General features: G+C 48.7%; 1 protein-coding gene across 1 annotated transcript in view; it reads left to right on the forward strand.

The window, feature by feature from the left end:
• Nucleotides 1-787: 787 nt before the first annotated feature.
• The window catches only part of cldn15a (claudin 15a), a 40,039-nt gene continuing 24,223 nt past the window's right edge, over nt 788-16,603 (forward strand). Inside the window, exon 1 of the mRNA XM_078427977.1 lies at nt 788-1,096. Within this exon, the coding sequence (XP_078284103.1) occupies nt 883-1,096 (214 nt within the window). The 5' untranslated portion in view covers nt 788-882. The remainder of the gene's footprint in view (nt 1,097-16,603) is intronic.

A 16,603-nucleotide genomic window follows, 5' to 3' on the forward strand; every position in this document is an offset into this window, starting at 1 on the left:
GGGCCGAATGGCCTCCTCCTGCACCTATTGTCTATTGTCTATTTATGAGCCCTTAGCTCTTTAGCTCTTAGGGCTAAGGGAATCAAGGGTCATGGGGAAAAAGCAGGAACGGGGGTACTGATTTTGGATGATCAGCAGTGATCATATTGATCATGGCTTGTACTCGCTGGAATTTAGAAGACTGAGGGGGGATCTTATAGAAACATATAAAATTCTTAAGGGGTTGGAGAGGCTAGATGCGGGAAGATTGTTCCCGATGTTGGGGGAGTCCAGAACCAGGGGTCACAGCTTAAGGATAAGGGGGAAGTCTTTTAGGACCGAGATGAGAAAACATTTCTTCACACAGAGAGTGGTGAGTCTGTGGAATTCTCTGCCACAGAAGGTAGTTGAGGCCAGTTCATTGGCTATATTTAAGAGGGAGTTAGATGTGGCCCTTGTGGCTAAAGGGATCAGGGGGTATGGAGAGAAGGCAGGTACGGGATACTGAGCTGGATGATCAGCCATGATCATACTGAATGGTGGTGCAGGCTCGAAGGGCCGAATGGCCTACTCCTGCACCTATTTTCCATGTTTCTATGTCCTTTGCCGTGCTCTCCGCGCCCCGCCTTCTGTGCAACTTAAAACCTGTTGCCTGGTCGAATGAAAGGTCGCTGCGGGGAAGGGTTTAGCTCCACTCCCTCCCTCCCTCCCTCTCTCCCTCCCTCCCACCTTCCCTCCCTCCCCCTCCCTCCCTCCCACTCTCCCACCTTCCCTCCCTCCCTCCCTCCCACTCTCCCACCTTCCCTCCCTCCCTCCCTCCCACTCTCCCACCTTCCTTCCCTCCCTCCCTCTCCGCGGTCACACTGAGAGGCTGAGCGCCGGGAGGGCGGAGGTTTTGCTTGGATGTCCGCGGGAGACACGATCAGCTTGGTGTTGGGGATGATGGGCTGGGTGCTGACCGGGGTATGCCTGGGTCACCACCAGTGGAAGGTGTCCACACTGGACGGCAGTGTGATCACCACCTCCACCATCTACGAGAACCTGTGGATGAGTTGTGCCAGCGACTCCACCGGCGTCTACAACTGCAGGGATTTCCTCTCGCTGTTCGGCCTGTCAGGTACTGAGGGGAGACGGAGGGGGTGAGAGAGGGAGAGGGAGAGGGGGAGAGGGGAGAGTGATGGAGAGGGGAGAGGGAGAGGGGGAGAGGGGAGAGGGGAGAGTGATGGAGAGGAGAGGGGGAGAGGGGGAGAGGGGAGAGGGGAGAGTGATGGAGAGGAGAGGGGGAGAGTGATGGAGAGGGGAGAGGGGAGGGGGGTGAGGGAGGGAGAGGGAGAGGGGGAGAGGGGAGAGGGGAGAGTGATGGAGAGGGGAGAGGGAGAGGGGGAGAGGGGAGAGTGATGGAGAGGGGAGAGGGGAGGGGGTGAGGGAGGGAGAGGGAGAGGGGGAGAGGGGAGAGGGGAGAGTGATGGAGAGGGGAGAGGGAGAGGGGGGAGAGGGGAGAGTGATGGAGAGGGGAGAGGGGAGGGGGTGAGGGAGGGAGAGGGAGAGGGAGAGGGGGAGAGTGATGGAGAGGGGAGGGGTGAGGGAGGGAGAGGGAGAGGGGGAGAGTGATGGAGGGGGAGGGGGTGAGGGAGGGAGAGAGGGGGGAGAGGAGGGAGGGAGAGGGTGAGAGGAGGAGAGGAGAGAGAGGGAGAAGTGATGGAGAGGGGAGGAGGTGAGGGAGGGAGAGAGGGAGTGGACAGAGGGTAGGGGGAGAGGAGGGAAGGGTAGAGTGGAGGGGTGAAGGAGGGAGAGTGGGGATAGGTGGGAGGAGAGGGGGAGAGAAGGGAGCAGGGGAGAGAAGGGAGGGGGGAGAGAGAGGGAAGGAGGGAGAGGTGGTAAGGGGAGAGGGGAGGAGGTGAGGGAGGGAGAGAGGGGGGAAAGGAGGGAGGGAGAAGGTGAGAGGAGGAGGGGAGAGAGAGGGAAAGAGGGAGAGGGGGAGGCGGTGAGGGGGACAGACACACACATACACACACACACACACACACATACACACACACACATATACACACACACACATACACACACACACACACACACACACACACATACACACACACACACATACATATATATCTGAAATCATCATCATTGGTCCAAAAACGCTCACCAAATCCACCCAAAACTTCATCCTCAATATTGATGGTCTCCCAGTATCCACCTCCCCTCACATCCGGAATCTTGGAATCATCTTTGATCAAACCCTCTCCTTCGACAAACATATCAAACACATCACAAAGACAGCCTTCTTCCACCTCAAAAACATTGCCCGTCTCCGTCCATCCCTCTCCTCCACAGCTGCAGAAACCCTCATCCACGCCTTCATCACCTCCCATCTGGACTACTGCAACAGCCTCCTCTATGGCGCACCCTCAAAAATCATCAGTAAACTTCAATACATTCAAAACTCCGCTGCCCGTCTACTCACCCACACCCCGATCCGTGACCATATCACCCCCGTCCTTTACAAACTCCACTGGCTCCCCATCCCCCAGAGAATCCAGTACAAAATCCTCCTCATAACCTACAAAGCCCCATCCTACCTGACCGACCTCCTCCACAGGCACACTCCCACCTGCACCCTCCGCTCTGCTGCTGCCAATCTCCTATCCCCCCACATCCGGACCAAACTCAGATCCTGGGGGGACAGGGCTTTCTCCATCGCTGCTCCCACCCTATGGAACTCACTACCCCAAACCGTTAGAGACTCCTCCACACTCACCACATTCAAAACATCGCTGAAGTCTCACCTGTTCAGTACTGCCTTCAACCACTGAAGGTCACCTCACCTTCTGTCTCCTTTCTCTGTTCGTTTACTTATTTACTTATTTATCTATTTATTCATTTCCCTATGTTCTCAAAATCTCTGTAAAGCGTCTTTGAGTATATGAAAAGCGCTATGTAAATATAATGCATTATTATTATTATTATACGCGCACACACACACACACACATCCATATACACACACACACATACACACACACACACACACACACACACACACACATACACACACACGCACACACACATACATATACACACACACACGCACACACACATACATATACGCGCACACACACACACACATACATATACACACACACACACACACACACACACACACACACACACCAGGGCCGTCTTTACAGCATTATGGGCCCCGGGCAAAGCAGTGTACTGGGGCCCCTACGACAACTACTCACAGGAATAAAAATGTAAATGGTCGATAAAATTAAACATATATTTATTTTATTGGCACTTCCAACAAAATCGGTGTTGAAACATTAAAAACATGCTGTACAGCAACAACTAATCAACATGATAAACATTTGAACAATACACGAGGCTTGAAAAACACAGTAATACTCAGTAAGCCATACAGATTAGATGTCACAGTATGAAATTACTACGAATTTCTTATTATAACAAGCATTTGCGGCATTTCTTAAAAGCAAAGCACTTAGGGAGCTAATTGTTGCGAAACAGATCGCTGTGAGAAGCACTTAGGGATGGAAAATGTTGCGAAAAAAACACTTAGGGACCGAAAATGTTGCGAAAAAAGCGCTTATTGAACCTACATTTTTAAAGTAGTATTTAGTTATTGCAAGTCACTTAACATACACAGATCAGCATGGGGCCCCTATGCTCGTGGGGCCCCGGGCAAATGCCCATCAGGCCCATGCGTTAAGACGGCCCTGACACACACACACACACACACACACACACACACACACACACACATATACATACACACACACACATATATACACACACACACACACACACACACACACACACACACACACACACACACACACACACACACACACACACACACACACACACACACATACACACACACACATACACATACACACACACACACACATACATATACGCACGCACACACACATACATATACACACACACACACACACACACATACACACACGCACGCACGCACACACACATACACACACACATATATACACACACACACACAAACACTTCATCTGCCCCGTCCCCGTCTACTAATTTATCTCCATCTATCTAACATGTGGAGAATCCGGAGACCGCAATGCCTCAGAATAAACGGACGTGACTTTAGAAAATAGATGAGCTGGAATTTCTTTAGCCACAGGGTGGTGAATCGGTGGAATCAATTGCCACAGACGGCTATGAAGGCCAAAGCATTTGGGTAGTTTCAAAGCAGCGATAGATACATTCTTGATTTGTATGGGCATCAGGGATTATGGGGAGAAGGCAGGAGAATAGAGTTGAGAGGGAAGAAAATAGATCAGCAATGATTAAATGGGGTAGACTCGATGGGCTTAATGGCCTAATTCTGCTCCTTTTGGTGTGAAGGGCTTGTGGTGAGCAGAAACCTGGGGATGAGGTTTACACAAAGAGATACATAGAGCTGTACAGCACGGGACAGGCCGTTCGGCCCGCCGTGCCATTGAGTCATTTCACCGGAACATCGGGGATTGAGGGGGGAATTGATAGACATTTATAAAGTTACTGGACCAAGTGGACCCGTTGGTCCCAAACCCCTCCTGTAGTGGTACAGCACCCTCTCCCAGACAGACAGAGCGAGACGAATAGACTAGACCGCGACGGTCGAAGTGTGTTTGTGAGTGTGTGCGTGAGTACGTGTGTGTGTGTGAGAGACAGAATGGACTGGACAGCAGCCGATGGAGTGTGTTTGTGTGTATGTGTGTGTCTGAGAGGGAGAGAGGGAGAGGGAGAGAGACGGAGGGAATGAGGGAGAGAGGGAGAGTGGGTGAGAGGGCGAGATGGAGGGAGAGAGGGAGGGAGGGAGAGAGTTAGTAAGAAAGAGAAAGGAGAGAAAGGAGAGTGGGAGAGAAGGAAGGGGAGAGGGGGAGAGAGGGTAGTGTAAGTGGCCGGGGATGGCAGTTTGACGCAGACGCAGTGGGCCGAAGGGCCAGTTTCCATGCTGTATTTTTAAACTGAACCAAGCATTTTTGGTTGAGAATGATCAGCCATGATTGAGAATGATCAGCCATGATCACATTGAATGGCGGTGCTGGCTCGAAGGGCCGAATGGCCTCCTCCTTCACCTATTGTCTATTGTCTATTTTGGGACTGATTCCTTGGCTCAGTGGATCATGGTGGGGGTTGACACACAGCACGGAAACAGGCCCTTCAGCCCAACTCGTGCATGCCGACCAAGATGCTCCATCTAACCATTATGTCGGAATTTTGCTTTTAATGTTAACAAAGCCTTCTCCCACTTACCTTACACTGGGGAAGTCTAAGGTCTAATCCTTTCCCTTGCCTCTGTTCACTAAATACTTCACCCAACTCCTTATTCTCTGCTCTTCAGTGACAGTAGACAGAACGCAATTCAAGTTTAGTTTAGTTTAGAGATACAGCGCGGAAACAGGCCCATCATCGGCCCACCGAGTCCGCACCGAACAGCGACCCCCCAACACTAGCACTATCCTACACACACTGGGGACAGTTTGCAATATTTTACTGAAGCCAAATTAACCAACAAACCTGGACGTCTTTGGAGTGTGGGATGAAAACAGAGCACCTTTTAGAAGGTCGAGGGGGGACCTCATTGAAACTTACCGAATAGTGAGCGGCCTGGATAGAGTGGAGGTGGAGAAGATGTTTCCACTAGTGGGAGAGTCTAGCACCAGAGGGCACAGCCTCACAATAAAAGGACGCACCTTTAAAATTGTCTCTAATGTGTGTAGGATAGTGTTGGTGTGTGGGGGTCGCTGGTCGGTACAGACTTGGTGGACCGAAGGGCCTGTTTCCACGCTGCATCTCTAAACCAAACGAAAGAAGGCAAATGGTATGCTTGCCTTCATTGGCCGGGGTATTGAGTATGGGAGTCAGGATGTCATGATGCAGCTCTGATGGGCTTTGGTCAGGCTGCATTTGGAGTATTGGGTGCAGTTCTGGTCACCCCCATTACAGGAAGGATGTGGAGAGAGGGCAGAGGAGGTTCGCCAGGATGCTGCCTGGATCAGAGGGTATTAGTGATAAGGAGAAGTTGGATTGTTTTGTCTGGAAGGTCGGAGTCTGAGGGGAGTCCTGATAGTATGATATAAAACTCAGAGGCATAGATAAGGTAGACAGCCAGAACCTTTTAATCAGGGTGGAGGTGTCATATAGACAATAGACAATCCGTGCAGGAGGAGGCCATTCGGCCCTTCAAGCCAGCACCGCCATTCAATGTGATCATGGCTGATCATTCTCAATCAGTACCCCATTCCTGTCTTCTCCCCGTACCCCCTGACTCCGCTATCCTTAAGAGCTCTATCTAGCTCTCTCTTGAATGCATTCAGATAATTGGCCTCCACTGCCTTCTGAGGCAGAGAATTCCACAGATTCACAACTCTCTGACTGAAAAAGTTTTTCCTCATCTCAGTTCTAAATGGCCGACCCCTTATTCTTAAACTGTGGCCCCTTGTTCTGGACTCCTCCAACATTGGGAACATGTTTCCTGCCTCTAACGTGTCCAACCCCTTAATAATCTTATACGTTTCGATAAGATCTCCTCTCATCCTTCTAAATTCCAGTGTATACAAGCCTAGTCGCTCCAGTCTTTCAACATATGATCGTCCCGCCATTCCGGGAATTAACCTAGTAAACCTACGCTGCACGCCCTCAATAGCAAGATTTAAACCTACGCAGCACGCCCTCAATAGCTAGAGGGCATTGAATTAAGATGAGCAGGGCAAAGTTTAAAGGAGATACGCAGTGCTTTTTCTTTTCACAATGATGCCGAGAACGTACTTCTGGGGTGGTGGCAGAGGCAGATATGATCGCAGTGTTTAAGGAGGCTTTTATATAAGCACATGGATATGCAGGGAACGGAGGGATATGGATCACGAGCAGGTAGAGATTAGTTGAACAACATTATTTTCGGAAGATAGACATAAAAAGCTGGAGTAACTCAGCGGGACAGGCAGCATCTCTGGGCAGAAGGAACAGGTAACGTTTTGGAGTGAGATCCTTCTTCAGACGTCTGAAGAAGGGTCTCGACCCGAAACGCCGCCCATTCCTTCTCTCCAGAGATGCTGCCTGTCCCACTGAGTTACTCCAGCTTTCCGGCTCCATCTTCAATTTAAACCACCATCCTTCCTAAACATTATGTTCAGCACAGACATTACAGGCAGAAAGGCCTGTTTCTGTGCTGTACTCTATGTACTATATTCTTCCATCAGTCCATCAAGTAATTGAGTTTGAGTTCAGTTTATTGTCACGTGTACCGAGGTACAGCGAGAAGCTTTTGTTGCATGCTAACCAGTCAGTGGAAAGACTGTACATGATTACAATTGAGCTATTTACAGTGTGTCCATACACTTCTGTACCTCTTGCCTGATGGGAGAGGGGAGAGGAGGGAATGGCCGGGGTGCGACTCGTCCTTGATTATGCTGGTGGCCTTGCCGAGGTATAAACGGATTCAATGGAAGGGAGGTTGGTGTGTGTGATGGTCTGGGCTGCTGGCCTTGCCGAGGGAGCGTGAGGTATAAACGGAGTCAATGGAAGGGAGGGCGATTTGTGTGCTGGTCCGGGCTGCGTCTACAATTCTCCGCAATTCTCCGGTGCATCTGTCTATGCTGGCGAGAGTTGTTGGGGGCGTGCCAAACTTCCTGAGCCTTCTGAGGAAGTTCGGCATGTCCCCAAATGGAGCATAGGAGGCTGAGGGGTGATCTTATAGAGGTGTATAAATCATGAGAGGAATAGATTGAGTGTAGAAGTTGGGAGGTCATGTTGCAGTTATATAAGACGTTGGTGAGGCCAAATTTAGAGTATTGTGTTCAGTTTTGGTCACCATACACTGGAATTTAGAAGGTTGAGAGGGGATCTTATCGAAACGTATAAGATTATTAAGGGGTTGGACATGTTAGAGGCAGGAAACATGTTCCCAATGTTGGGGGAGTCCAGAACCAGGGGCCACAGTTTAAGAATAAGGGGTAGGCCATTTAGAACAGAGATGAGGAAAAACTTTTTTAGTCAGAGTTGTGAATCTGTGGAATTCTCTGCCTCAGAAGGCAGTGGAGGCCAATTCTCTGAATACATTCAAGAGAGAGCTAGATAGAGCTCTTAAGGATAGCGGAGTCAGGGGGTATGGGGAGAAAGCAGGAACGGGGTACTGATTGAGAATGATCAGCCATGATCACATTGAATGGCGGTGTTGGCTCGAAGGGCCGAATGGCCTACTCCTGCACCTATTGTCTATTGAGAGATGTTGTCAAGCTTGAAAGGGTTGAGAGAAGATTTATGCGGATGTTTCGAGGACTAGAGGGTCTGAGCTATAGGGAGAGGTTAAGCATTGTGGGGCTTTATTTCTTAGAATGCAATAGGGTGAGGGGGTGATTTTATAGCAGTGTACAAAATCATGAGGGGAATAGATCGGGTAGACGCATAGAGCCTCTTGCCCGGAGTAGGGGAATTCAGAACCAGGTTTAAGGTGAGGGGGAAAACATTTAATAAGAACCTGAGGGATAACATTTTTTTTTAATGCAAAAGGTGGTGGGTGTATGGAATGAGTTTTTGAAGGAGGTAGTTGAGACTGGACTAACACAACGTTTAAGGAACATTTAGACAGGTACATGGATAGGGTATCCACTAGCGGGCAGATAGGACTAGTGCAGATGGAGCATGTTGGTAAGCATGGATAAGTTGGGCCAAAGGGCCTGTTTCCACACTGTATAAGACTTTAGATCAGGTGAATGCATAGAGTCTGTAGATGGGGGTAAGGGAATCATAAACTAGAGTGCATAGGATTAAGGCGAGAGGGGAAAGATTTAACAGGAACATAAGGGTTAACTTTTTCACAAAGAGGACAATGAGTGTATGTAACGATTTTCTAGAGGAAGTGGTTGGGGCAGGTACTATAACAACATTTTAAAGGCATTTGGAGAGGTACGTGGATAGGAACGGTTGTGGGATATGGGCCAGATGGGACTAGCTTAGACAGTGAATCTTGCTCGGTGTGGATGAGTTGGGCCAAAGGGTCCTGTTTCCTTGCTGGATGTCTTTGGGGACTCTCAGGCAAGGAGAGTAGATTGTTGAAACCAACAGTAATATATTTTTGCAGTAACATAAATGTATTTTTGGAAAAAAGCTTAGCTTGGGGCAAGGGCCATAAAGAGACAGGGGACACAACTCCGGCAGCAACAGAGCCATGGCCGTAGGTTCAATGACTATTTTGCTTTGGTATTGACTAGCATGTTTGAAGAAGTGAAGGTAACAGTGAAGGTGTGCAGTTTTGGTCTCCAAATTTGAGGAAGGATATTCTTGCTATTGAGGGCGTGCAGCGTAGGTTTACTAGGTTAATTCCCGGAATGGCGGGACTGTGATATGTTGAAAGACTGGGGTGGCTAGGCTTGTATACACTTGAATTTAGAAGGATGAGAGGGGATCTTATCGAAACGTATAAGATTATTAAGGGATTGGACACGTTAGAGGCAGGAAACATGTTCCCAATGTTGGGGTAGGCCAGAACCAGGGGCCACAGTTTAAGAATAAGGGGTAGGCCATTTAGAACGGAGATGAGGAAAAACCTTTTCAGTCAGAGAGTTGTAATCTGTGGAATTCGGCAGTGGAGGCCAATTCTCTGAATGCGTTCAAGAGAGAGCTAGATAGAGCTCTTAAGGATAGCGGAGTCAGGGGGTATGGGGAGAAGGCAGGAACGGGGTACTGATTGAGAATGATCACATTGAATGGTGGTGCTGGCTTGAAGGGCTGAATGGCCTACTCCTGCACCTATTGTTTATTGTCTATTGTAACATTGAGTAATGGGTAAGAGATGTGCATTGAAAGCAGAAAAACGTGGCTTGTTTTCTCTGGAGCATTGGAGGACGAGGGGAGACCTTGTAGAAGTATATAAATTATGTGAAACATAGATAGAGTAATCAGTTAGAATATTTTTGCCCAGGTGGATGAGTCAGACCAGAGGGTGTAATCTTTAAGGTGAGAGGTGCAAAGTTTAGATTTAGATTTAGATTTAGATTTAGAGATACAGCGAGGAAACAGGCCCTTCGGCCCACTGGGTCCGTGCCGCCCAGCGATCCCCGCACACCAACACTATCCTACACCCACTAGGGTCAATTTTGACATTTGCCCAGCCAATTAACCTACAAACCTGTACGTATTTTAAAGAAAATGTGTGGACCAAATGTTTTTGTACAGAGGGTGGATGATATCCAGAACATGGTGCCAGGAGTGGTGGTGCACACAGATACCAAAGTGGCGTTTATGAGGCTTTTAGATGGGCACGTGGATGTGCAGGGAGTGGTGGGATATGGATCACGCGCAGGCAGAGGAGATTAGTTTAACTTCAGTGTGAAGAAGGGTCTCGACCCGAAACGTCGCCCATTCCTTCTCTCCTGAGATGCTGCCTGACCTGCTGAGTTACTCCAGCATTTTGTCAATAAATACCTTTGAGTTTAACTAGTTATCATGTTTGGCTTGGACGTTGTTGGCCGATAAGCCCGTTCCATAGCTGTATTTTACTATGTTCTATGCTCTGTTTAAAAAAAGGATACAGTAAACAAACAAATCAGTCTGAAGAAGGGTCTCGACCCGAAACGTCACCCATTCCTTCATCAATCTGAAGAAGGGTCTCGACCCGAAATGTCAACCATTCCTTCTCTCCTGAGATGCTGCCTGACCCGCTGAGTTACTTCAACATTTAGTGTCCAGTTCATGGATGAGATCCCTGCTCCAGTTGTAGTGTTAGCACACGTTTTTAAAGATTTTCTGAGCAAGAGATAACAGAGGTACACAGAGTTTAATTTAGTTTATTTTGGAGATACAGTTGGAAAGAGGCCCTTTGGACCACTGAATGTATAATGACCAGCAATCACACGATCACACGAGTTCTGTTATCCCACATTCTCAACCACTCCCTGCACACTAGGGAGATTTTTTTTACAGAGGCCAATTAACCTACAAACCCGCACATATTTGGCATTTTGATGGAAACGGCAGGACGCGGAGGAAACCCATGCAGTTACAGGGAGAACGTGCAAACTCCACACAGACAGCGCCCAAGGTCAGGATTGAACCTGGGTCTCTGGTGCTGTGAGGCAGCCTTTCTACCAGTGGGTCAGGCAATATCTCAGGAGGGCATGAGGTGGCAACATTTCGGGTCAGAATCCTTTCGGGCGGCACGGTGGTGTAGCGGTAGAGTTGCTGCCTTTCGGTGCATACAGTGCCAGAGACGAGACCCGGGTTCGATCGTGACCATGGGCGCTGTCTGTACGGATTTTGTACGTTCTCCCCATGACCGCATGGGTTTTCTAAGAGATCTTCGGTTTCCTCCCACACACCAAAGTCGTACAGGTTTGTAGGTTAATTGATTTGGTATAAAATGTAAATTGTCCCGAGTGTGTGTAGGATAGTGTTAATGTGCGGGGATCGCTGGTTGGTGCGGACTCGTTGGGCCGAAGGGCCTGTTTCTGTGCTGTATCCCTGAACTAAACTAAAATAAAGCAGAGATGCTACTTCACCTGCAGAGTTACTCCAGCACTTTGTGTCTTTTTATGTAATCCGGAAACTGCGGTTCCTCGTGTCTTCAGATAACACAGGTATCACTTTGTATTTAACAATCTGTGACAGAACGGTATATTAGTAAAGGACTGGTGGACAGGAAACAACAAAAACCTTATGCAACATGTGAGCGTAACATGTGGACTAGTCAGTGTAACATCAGAGGTAGGGAAAGTTATCGGAAACCTGACTGAAAGAAACAAATAATATACTTTTAAAGATTTTTGAGGTGTACAAGATCATGAGGGGCATGGATAAACGGAACGCTCATAGTCCTAAGGTAGAGGTTTCTAAAACTAGAGGATGCAGGTTTAACACAAGTTCATGAGTTCATAGTCAGAGGAGCAGAATTGAGGCATTCGGCCCTTCAAGTTTGTTCCACCATTCATGGCTGATCACCAATGCCTCTACCTGGAAGGCTTAGGAAGTTCGGCATGTCCTCAACAACTCTCACCAATTCTGCAGTAGAGAGCATTTTATTGGGATGCCTGACAGCGTGGTTTGGGAACAGCTCTATCCAAGACCGCAAGAAATTGCAGAGAATTGTGGACGCGGCCCAGACCATCACACAAACCAACTTCCCTTCCATTGACTCCGTCTACACCTCACGCTGCCTTGGCAAGGCCAGCAGCCCAGACCATCAAACAAACCAACTTCCCTTCCATTGACTCCGTCTACACCTCACGCTGCCTTGGCAAGGCCAGCAGCCCAGACCATCACACAAATCAACCTCCCTTCCATTGACTCCACTTACACCTCACGCTGCCTCGGCAAGGCCAGCAGCATCATCAAGGACCAGTCTCACCCCGGCCACTCCCTCTTCTCCCCTCTCCCATCGAGCAAAATGTACAGAAGTGTGAAAACGCACATCCCCAGATTCAGGAACAGTTTCTTTCCACTCTGCCTGTGCGGAGTTTGTACGTTCTCCGTGTCACCTGCGTGGGTTTTCTCCGAGATCTTCGATTTCATCCCACACTCCAAAGACGTACAGGTTTGGAGGCTAATTGGCTGGGCAAATGTAAAAATTGTCCCTAGTGGGTGTAGGATAGTGTTAATGTGCGGGGATCGCTGGGCGGCGTGGACCCGGTGGGCCGAAGGGCCTGTTTCTGCGCTGTATCTCTAAATCTAAAAATCTCTAAATCTAAAAATCTAAATCTAAATCTTATCACACAACAATGCCTCTCTAATCATCTTAGCTATGCAACTAATCTTTACTCCTGTTTGACTCCCTAACACAATTAAAGGAACTATACTATGGGAGCTCTCCTATGTTATTGTTAAGACTGGCTTATGTCATGTAACTGTGGAAAACTACTGAATGTGCTTTGTGCTGCTTTGAGCTGTATAAATATTGCCTGTATTCTTTGAGAGGATGGAAGCAGGTGCATGAGTGAATGAAGGTACACTCAGGTCTCTGTGTCTTCTCCCACCTTGGTGTAAAAGTTAAAAGTTTTAACTGAGTATTGTGCTTTTTGAATTTTTTCATACATAAGTCTAGGCGATTATCACAATACAGCGTTGAAACATGCCCTTCGGTCCAACTTGCCCACACCGGCCAACATGCCCCAGCTACACTAGTCCCACCAGCGTTTGGTCCATATTCCTCCAAACCTGTTCCATCCATGTACCTGTCTAACTGTTTCTTTAACATTGGGACAGTCCCAGCCTCTGGCACCTTGATCCATACACCCACCGCCCTATATGTGAAAATAGCTACCCCTCGGATTCACATTAAATCTTTTCCCTTCACCTTAAACCTGCGTCCTCTGGTCCTCGATTCCCCTACTCTGGGCACGAGATTCTGTGCATCTACCCGATCTATTCCCCTCATGATTATGTACACTCATATTGAGTTTATTTCTAACTCGATATCCCTGTGATTTATTCACACACATTATTATGTATTATGGGAGGAAACTGAAACCACACTGGGACCACGTGTACTGGGTACAAACTACACACACACACACCACAGTGGTACAGAGGTTGAGTTGCTGCGTCACAACGCCAGAGACCCGGGTGCAATCCTGACCATGGGTGCTATCTGTACGCAGTTTGCACGTTCTCCCTGTGACCACGTGGGTTTTCTCCAGGTGCTCCGGTTTCCTCCCACATTCCAAAGATGTGCAGGTTTGTAAGTTAACCGGCCTCTGTAAATTATGTCTCGTCATCGTCATACAGCAAGGAAAAAACAGGCCCTTTGGCCCAACGTGCCCACACCGGTCAATATGTCCCGTCTACATTAGTCCCACCTGCCTGCATTTGGCCCATCTATATACTAAAACTCGTTTGTTTGTTTGTTTGTTCCTGAACTACAGCCAAAATGGTACACGATAGTGCGACAATTGTAGGCCCACCTTACTCACAGTGGACCCTTTGGCGCTGATGGAAGAAGTTTCATTGAAATCGGTGTTATGTTTTTAAAGTTATTCACATTTTAAAGTTTAAATGTATCTCCTAGGGAGGGAGGGGGGAGGGAGGGAGGGAGGGGGGAGGGAAGGAGGGGGGGAGGAGGGAGGAAAAGGAGGGTTGAGGGGAATTGAATGGGTGGAGGGCAAGGGGGGAGAGGGAGGGGGTGGAGGGAGAGGAGGAGTGGGAGGGGTGGGGCGGATGGTAGGGGAGGGAGGGGGAGGAGGGGAGGGGGAGGGGAGGGGAGGGGTGGGGGAGAGAGAGGGGGGAGAGGGGAGGGGGAGAGGAGAGGGTGCTGCACCAATGCAGGAGAGGTTTGGGCCCAATGGGTCCACATGGTCTAGTATTCCTCTAAACCTGTACTATCCTTCAACCTGTCTAAATGTTTCTTAGACATTGCAATAGTACTGCCTTAACTACCTCCTCTGGCAGCTCGTTCCATACACCCACCATCCTTTCCCTTTGCGTGAATGTGGGAAAGATTTAATAGGAATCGGCTGGGTAGCTTTTTCATACAAACCCGCACGGGTTTGCCACGGATGCTCCGGTTTCCTCCTACACTCCGCAAACGTGCAGCTTTGTAGGTTAATTGGCCCTCTATAAATCGTCCCGAGTGTGTAGGATAGAACTAGTGTGCGGGGATCGCTGGTCGGCGCAGATTCGATGGACCGAAGGGCCTGTTTCCACGCTACATCTCGAAACTAACCTAAATAAAATTTAACAGATATTTTCAAGGAACATAGATGGGAAATGTTTAGAAGGATAAGGGTCTGATGAAGGATCTCCACCCGAAACGTCACCTGTTCCTTTTTGCCAAGATGATGCCTGACCCACTGAGTTACTCCAGCATTTTTTTTGTGTCTATCTAAGTGTCAAATACAGGGAAATGGGGCTGGTTGTAGATGGGGCGTTTTGGACAGCATGGATAAGTTGGGCCGAAGGGCCTGTTTCCACACCACCTTAAGATTAAATTAAACTAAATAAAATGTAACAGATATTTTTAAGGAACAAGGATAGGAAAGGTTTAAAGTGATATGGGTCAAATGCAGGTAAATGGGACAGGTTTAGATGGGGCATTTTGGTCGGCATGGATGAATTGGGCCGAAGGGCCTTTTTCCCTGCTGAGTGACTCTGGGACTCTATGACAACATCCCACCCTTTTGCTGATGCAAGGAGAGTGGTTAATATTATCTAAAGTAACTAGAGTCTAGTTGTTGCTAGGATGGTTCACTTGGCTGATAACAGATTTAGTTATCAGTTTAGTTTAGTTTAGTTTAAAGATACAGAACAGAAACAGGCCCTTCGGCCCACTGGATCCACGCCGACCAGCGATCCCCGCACATTAACACTATCCTACACCCACTAGGGACAATTTTTACATTTACCAAGCCAATTAACCTACAAACCTGTACGTCTTTGGAGTGTGGGAGGAAACCAAAGATCTCGGAGAAAACCCACGCAGGTCACAGGGAGAACGTACAAACTGCGCACAGACAGAGTGGGAAGAAACTGTCCCCGAATCTGGGGATGTGCGTTTTCACACTTCTGTACCTTTTGCTCGATGGGAGAGGGGAGAAGAGGGAGTGACCGGGGTGAGACTGGTCCTTGATGATGCTGCTGGCCTTGCCGAGGCAGCGTGAGGTGTAGATAGAGTCAATGAAGGGAGGTTGGTTTGTGTGATGGTCTGGGCTGCTGGCCTTGCCGAGGCAGCGTGAGGTGTCAGAGATGATCTTGCCCGCTCACTTCCTGGCCCTTGCAGTGTGCAGTTCGTCAATGGGGGGGGGGCAAGGTTACAGCCAACAACCTTCTCCTCAAACAGGCCCCTCATCCCACAGAGTCCATACCAACCAGCAATTATCCCATACACCAGGAGGGAGATTTATCCCAGGAGGGAAATTGATCTGCCAACAGTCATAAAACACAAGACACATGAAACATGAAATTATCCTACTGTCAGGCGGCACGGTAGCGCAGCGGTAGAGTTGCTGCTTTACAGCGAATGCAGCGCCGGAGACTCAGGTTCGATCCTGACTACGGGTGCTGCACTGTAAGGAGTTTGTACGTTCTCCCCGTGACCTGCGTGGGTTTTCTCCGAGATCTTCGGTTCCCTCCCACACTCCAAAGACGTACAGGTATGTAGGTTAATTGGCTGGGTAAATGTAAAAATTGTCTCTAGTGTGTGTAGGATAGTGTTAATGTGCGGGGATCGCTGGGCGGCACGGACTTGGAGGGCCGAAAAGGCCTGTTTCCGGCTGTATATATATGATATGATATGATTAGGGACAGCTTACAATCTTTTACCGAATCCAATTAATCTACAAACCTGTGCATTTTTGGAGTGTGGGATGAAACTGGAGCACCCAGATAACACACACAGTCACAGCGAGAACATACAGGCTCTATGCAGACAGCACCCATGGTCAGGATTGAACTCAAGGGTCTGGCACTGTAAGGTATTAACGTTACCACTGCATCATCCCAATTATATGTGGTTCCACCACCACCCCAGGCTCCCACCTCTCTGTAATAAAAAACACATCTCCTTCAAACTGAGTCTGTGCCACAGTTCTGGGCCTCCAGTGCGAAGAATGGTGTTTAGACATTTGTGCATGGAACTGCCTCACAGATGGTGTG

The sequence above is a fragment of the Rhinoraja longicauda genome, chromosome 34 (genome assembly GCF_053455715.1).
Source record: "Rhinoraja longicauda isolate Sanriku21f chromosome 34, sRhiLon1.1, whole genome shotgun sequence".
NCBI lineage: Eukaryota > Metazoa > Chordata > Chondrichthyes > Rajiformes > Arhynchobatidae > Rhinoraja > Rhinoraja longicauda.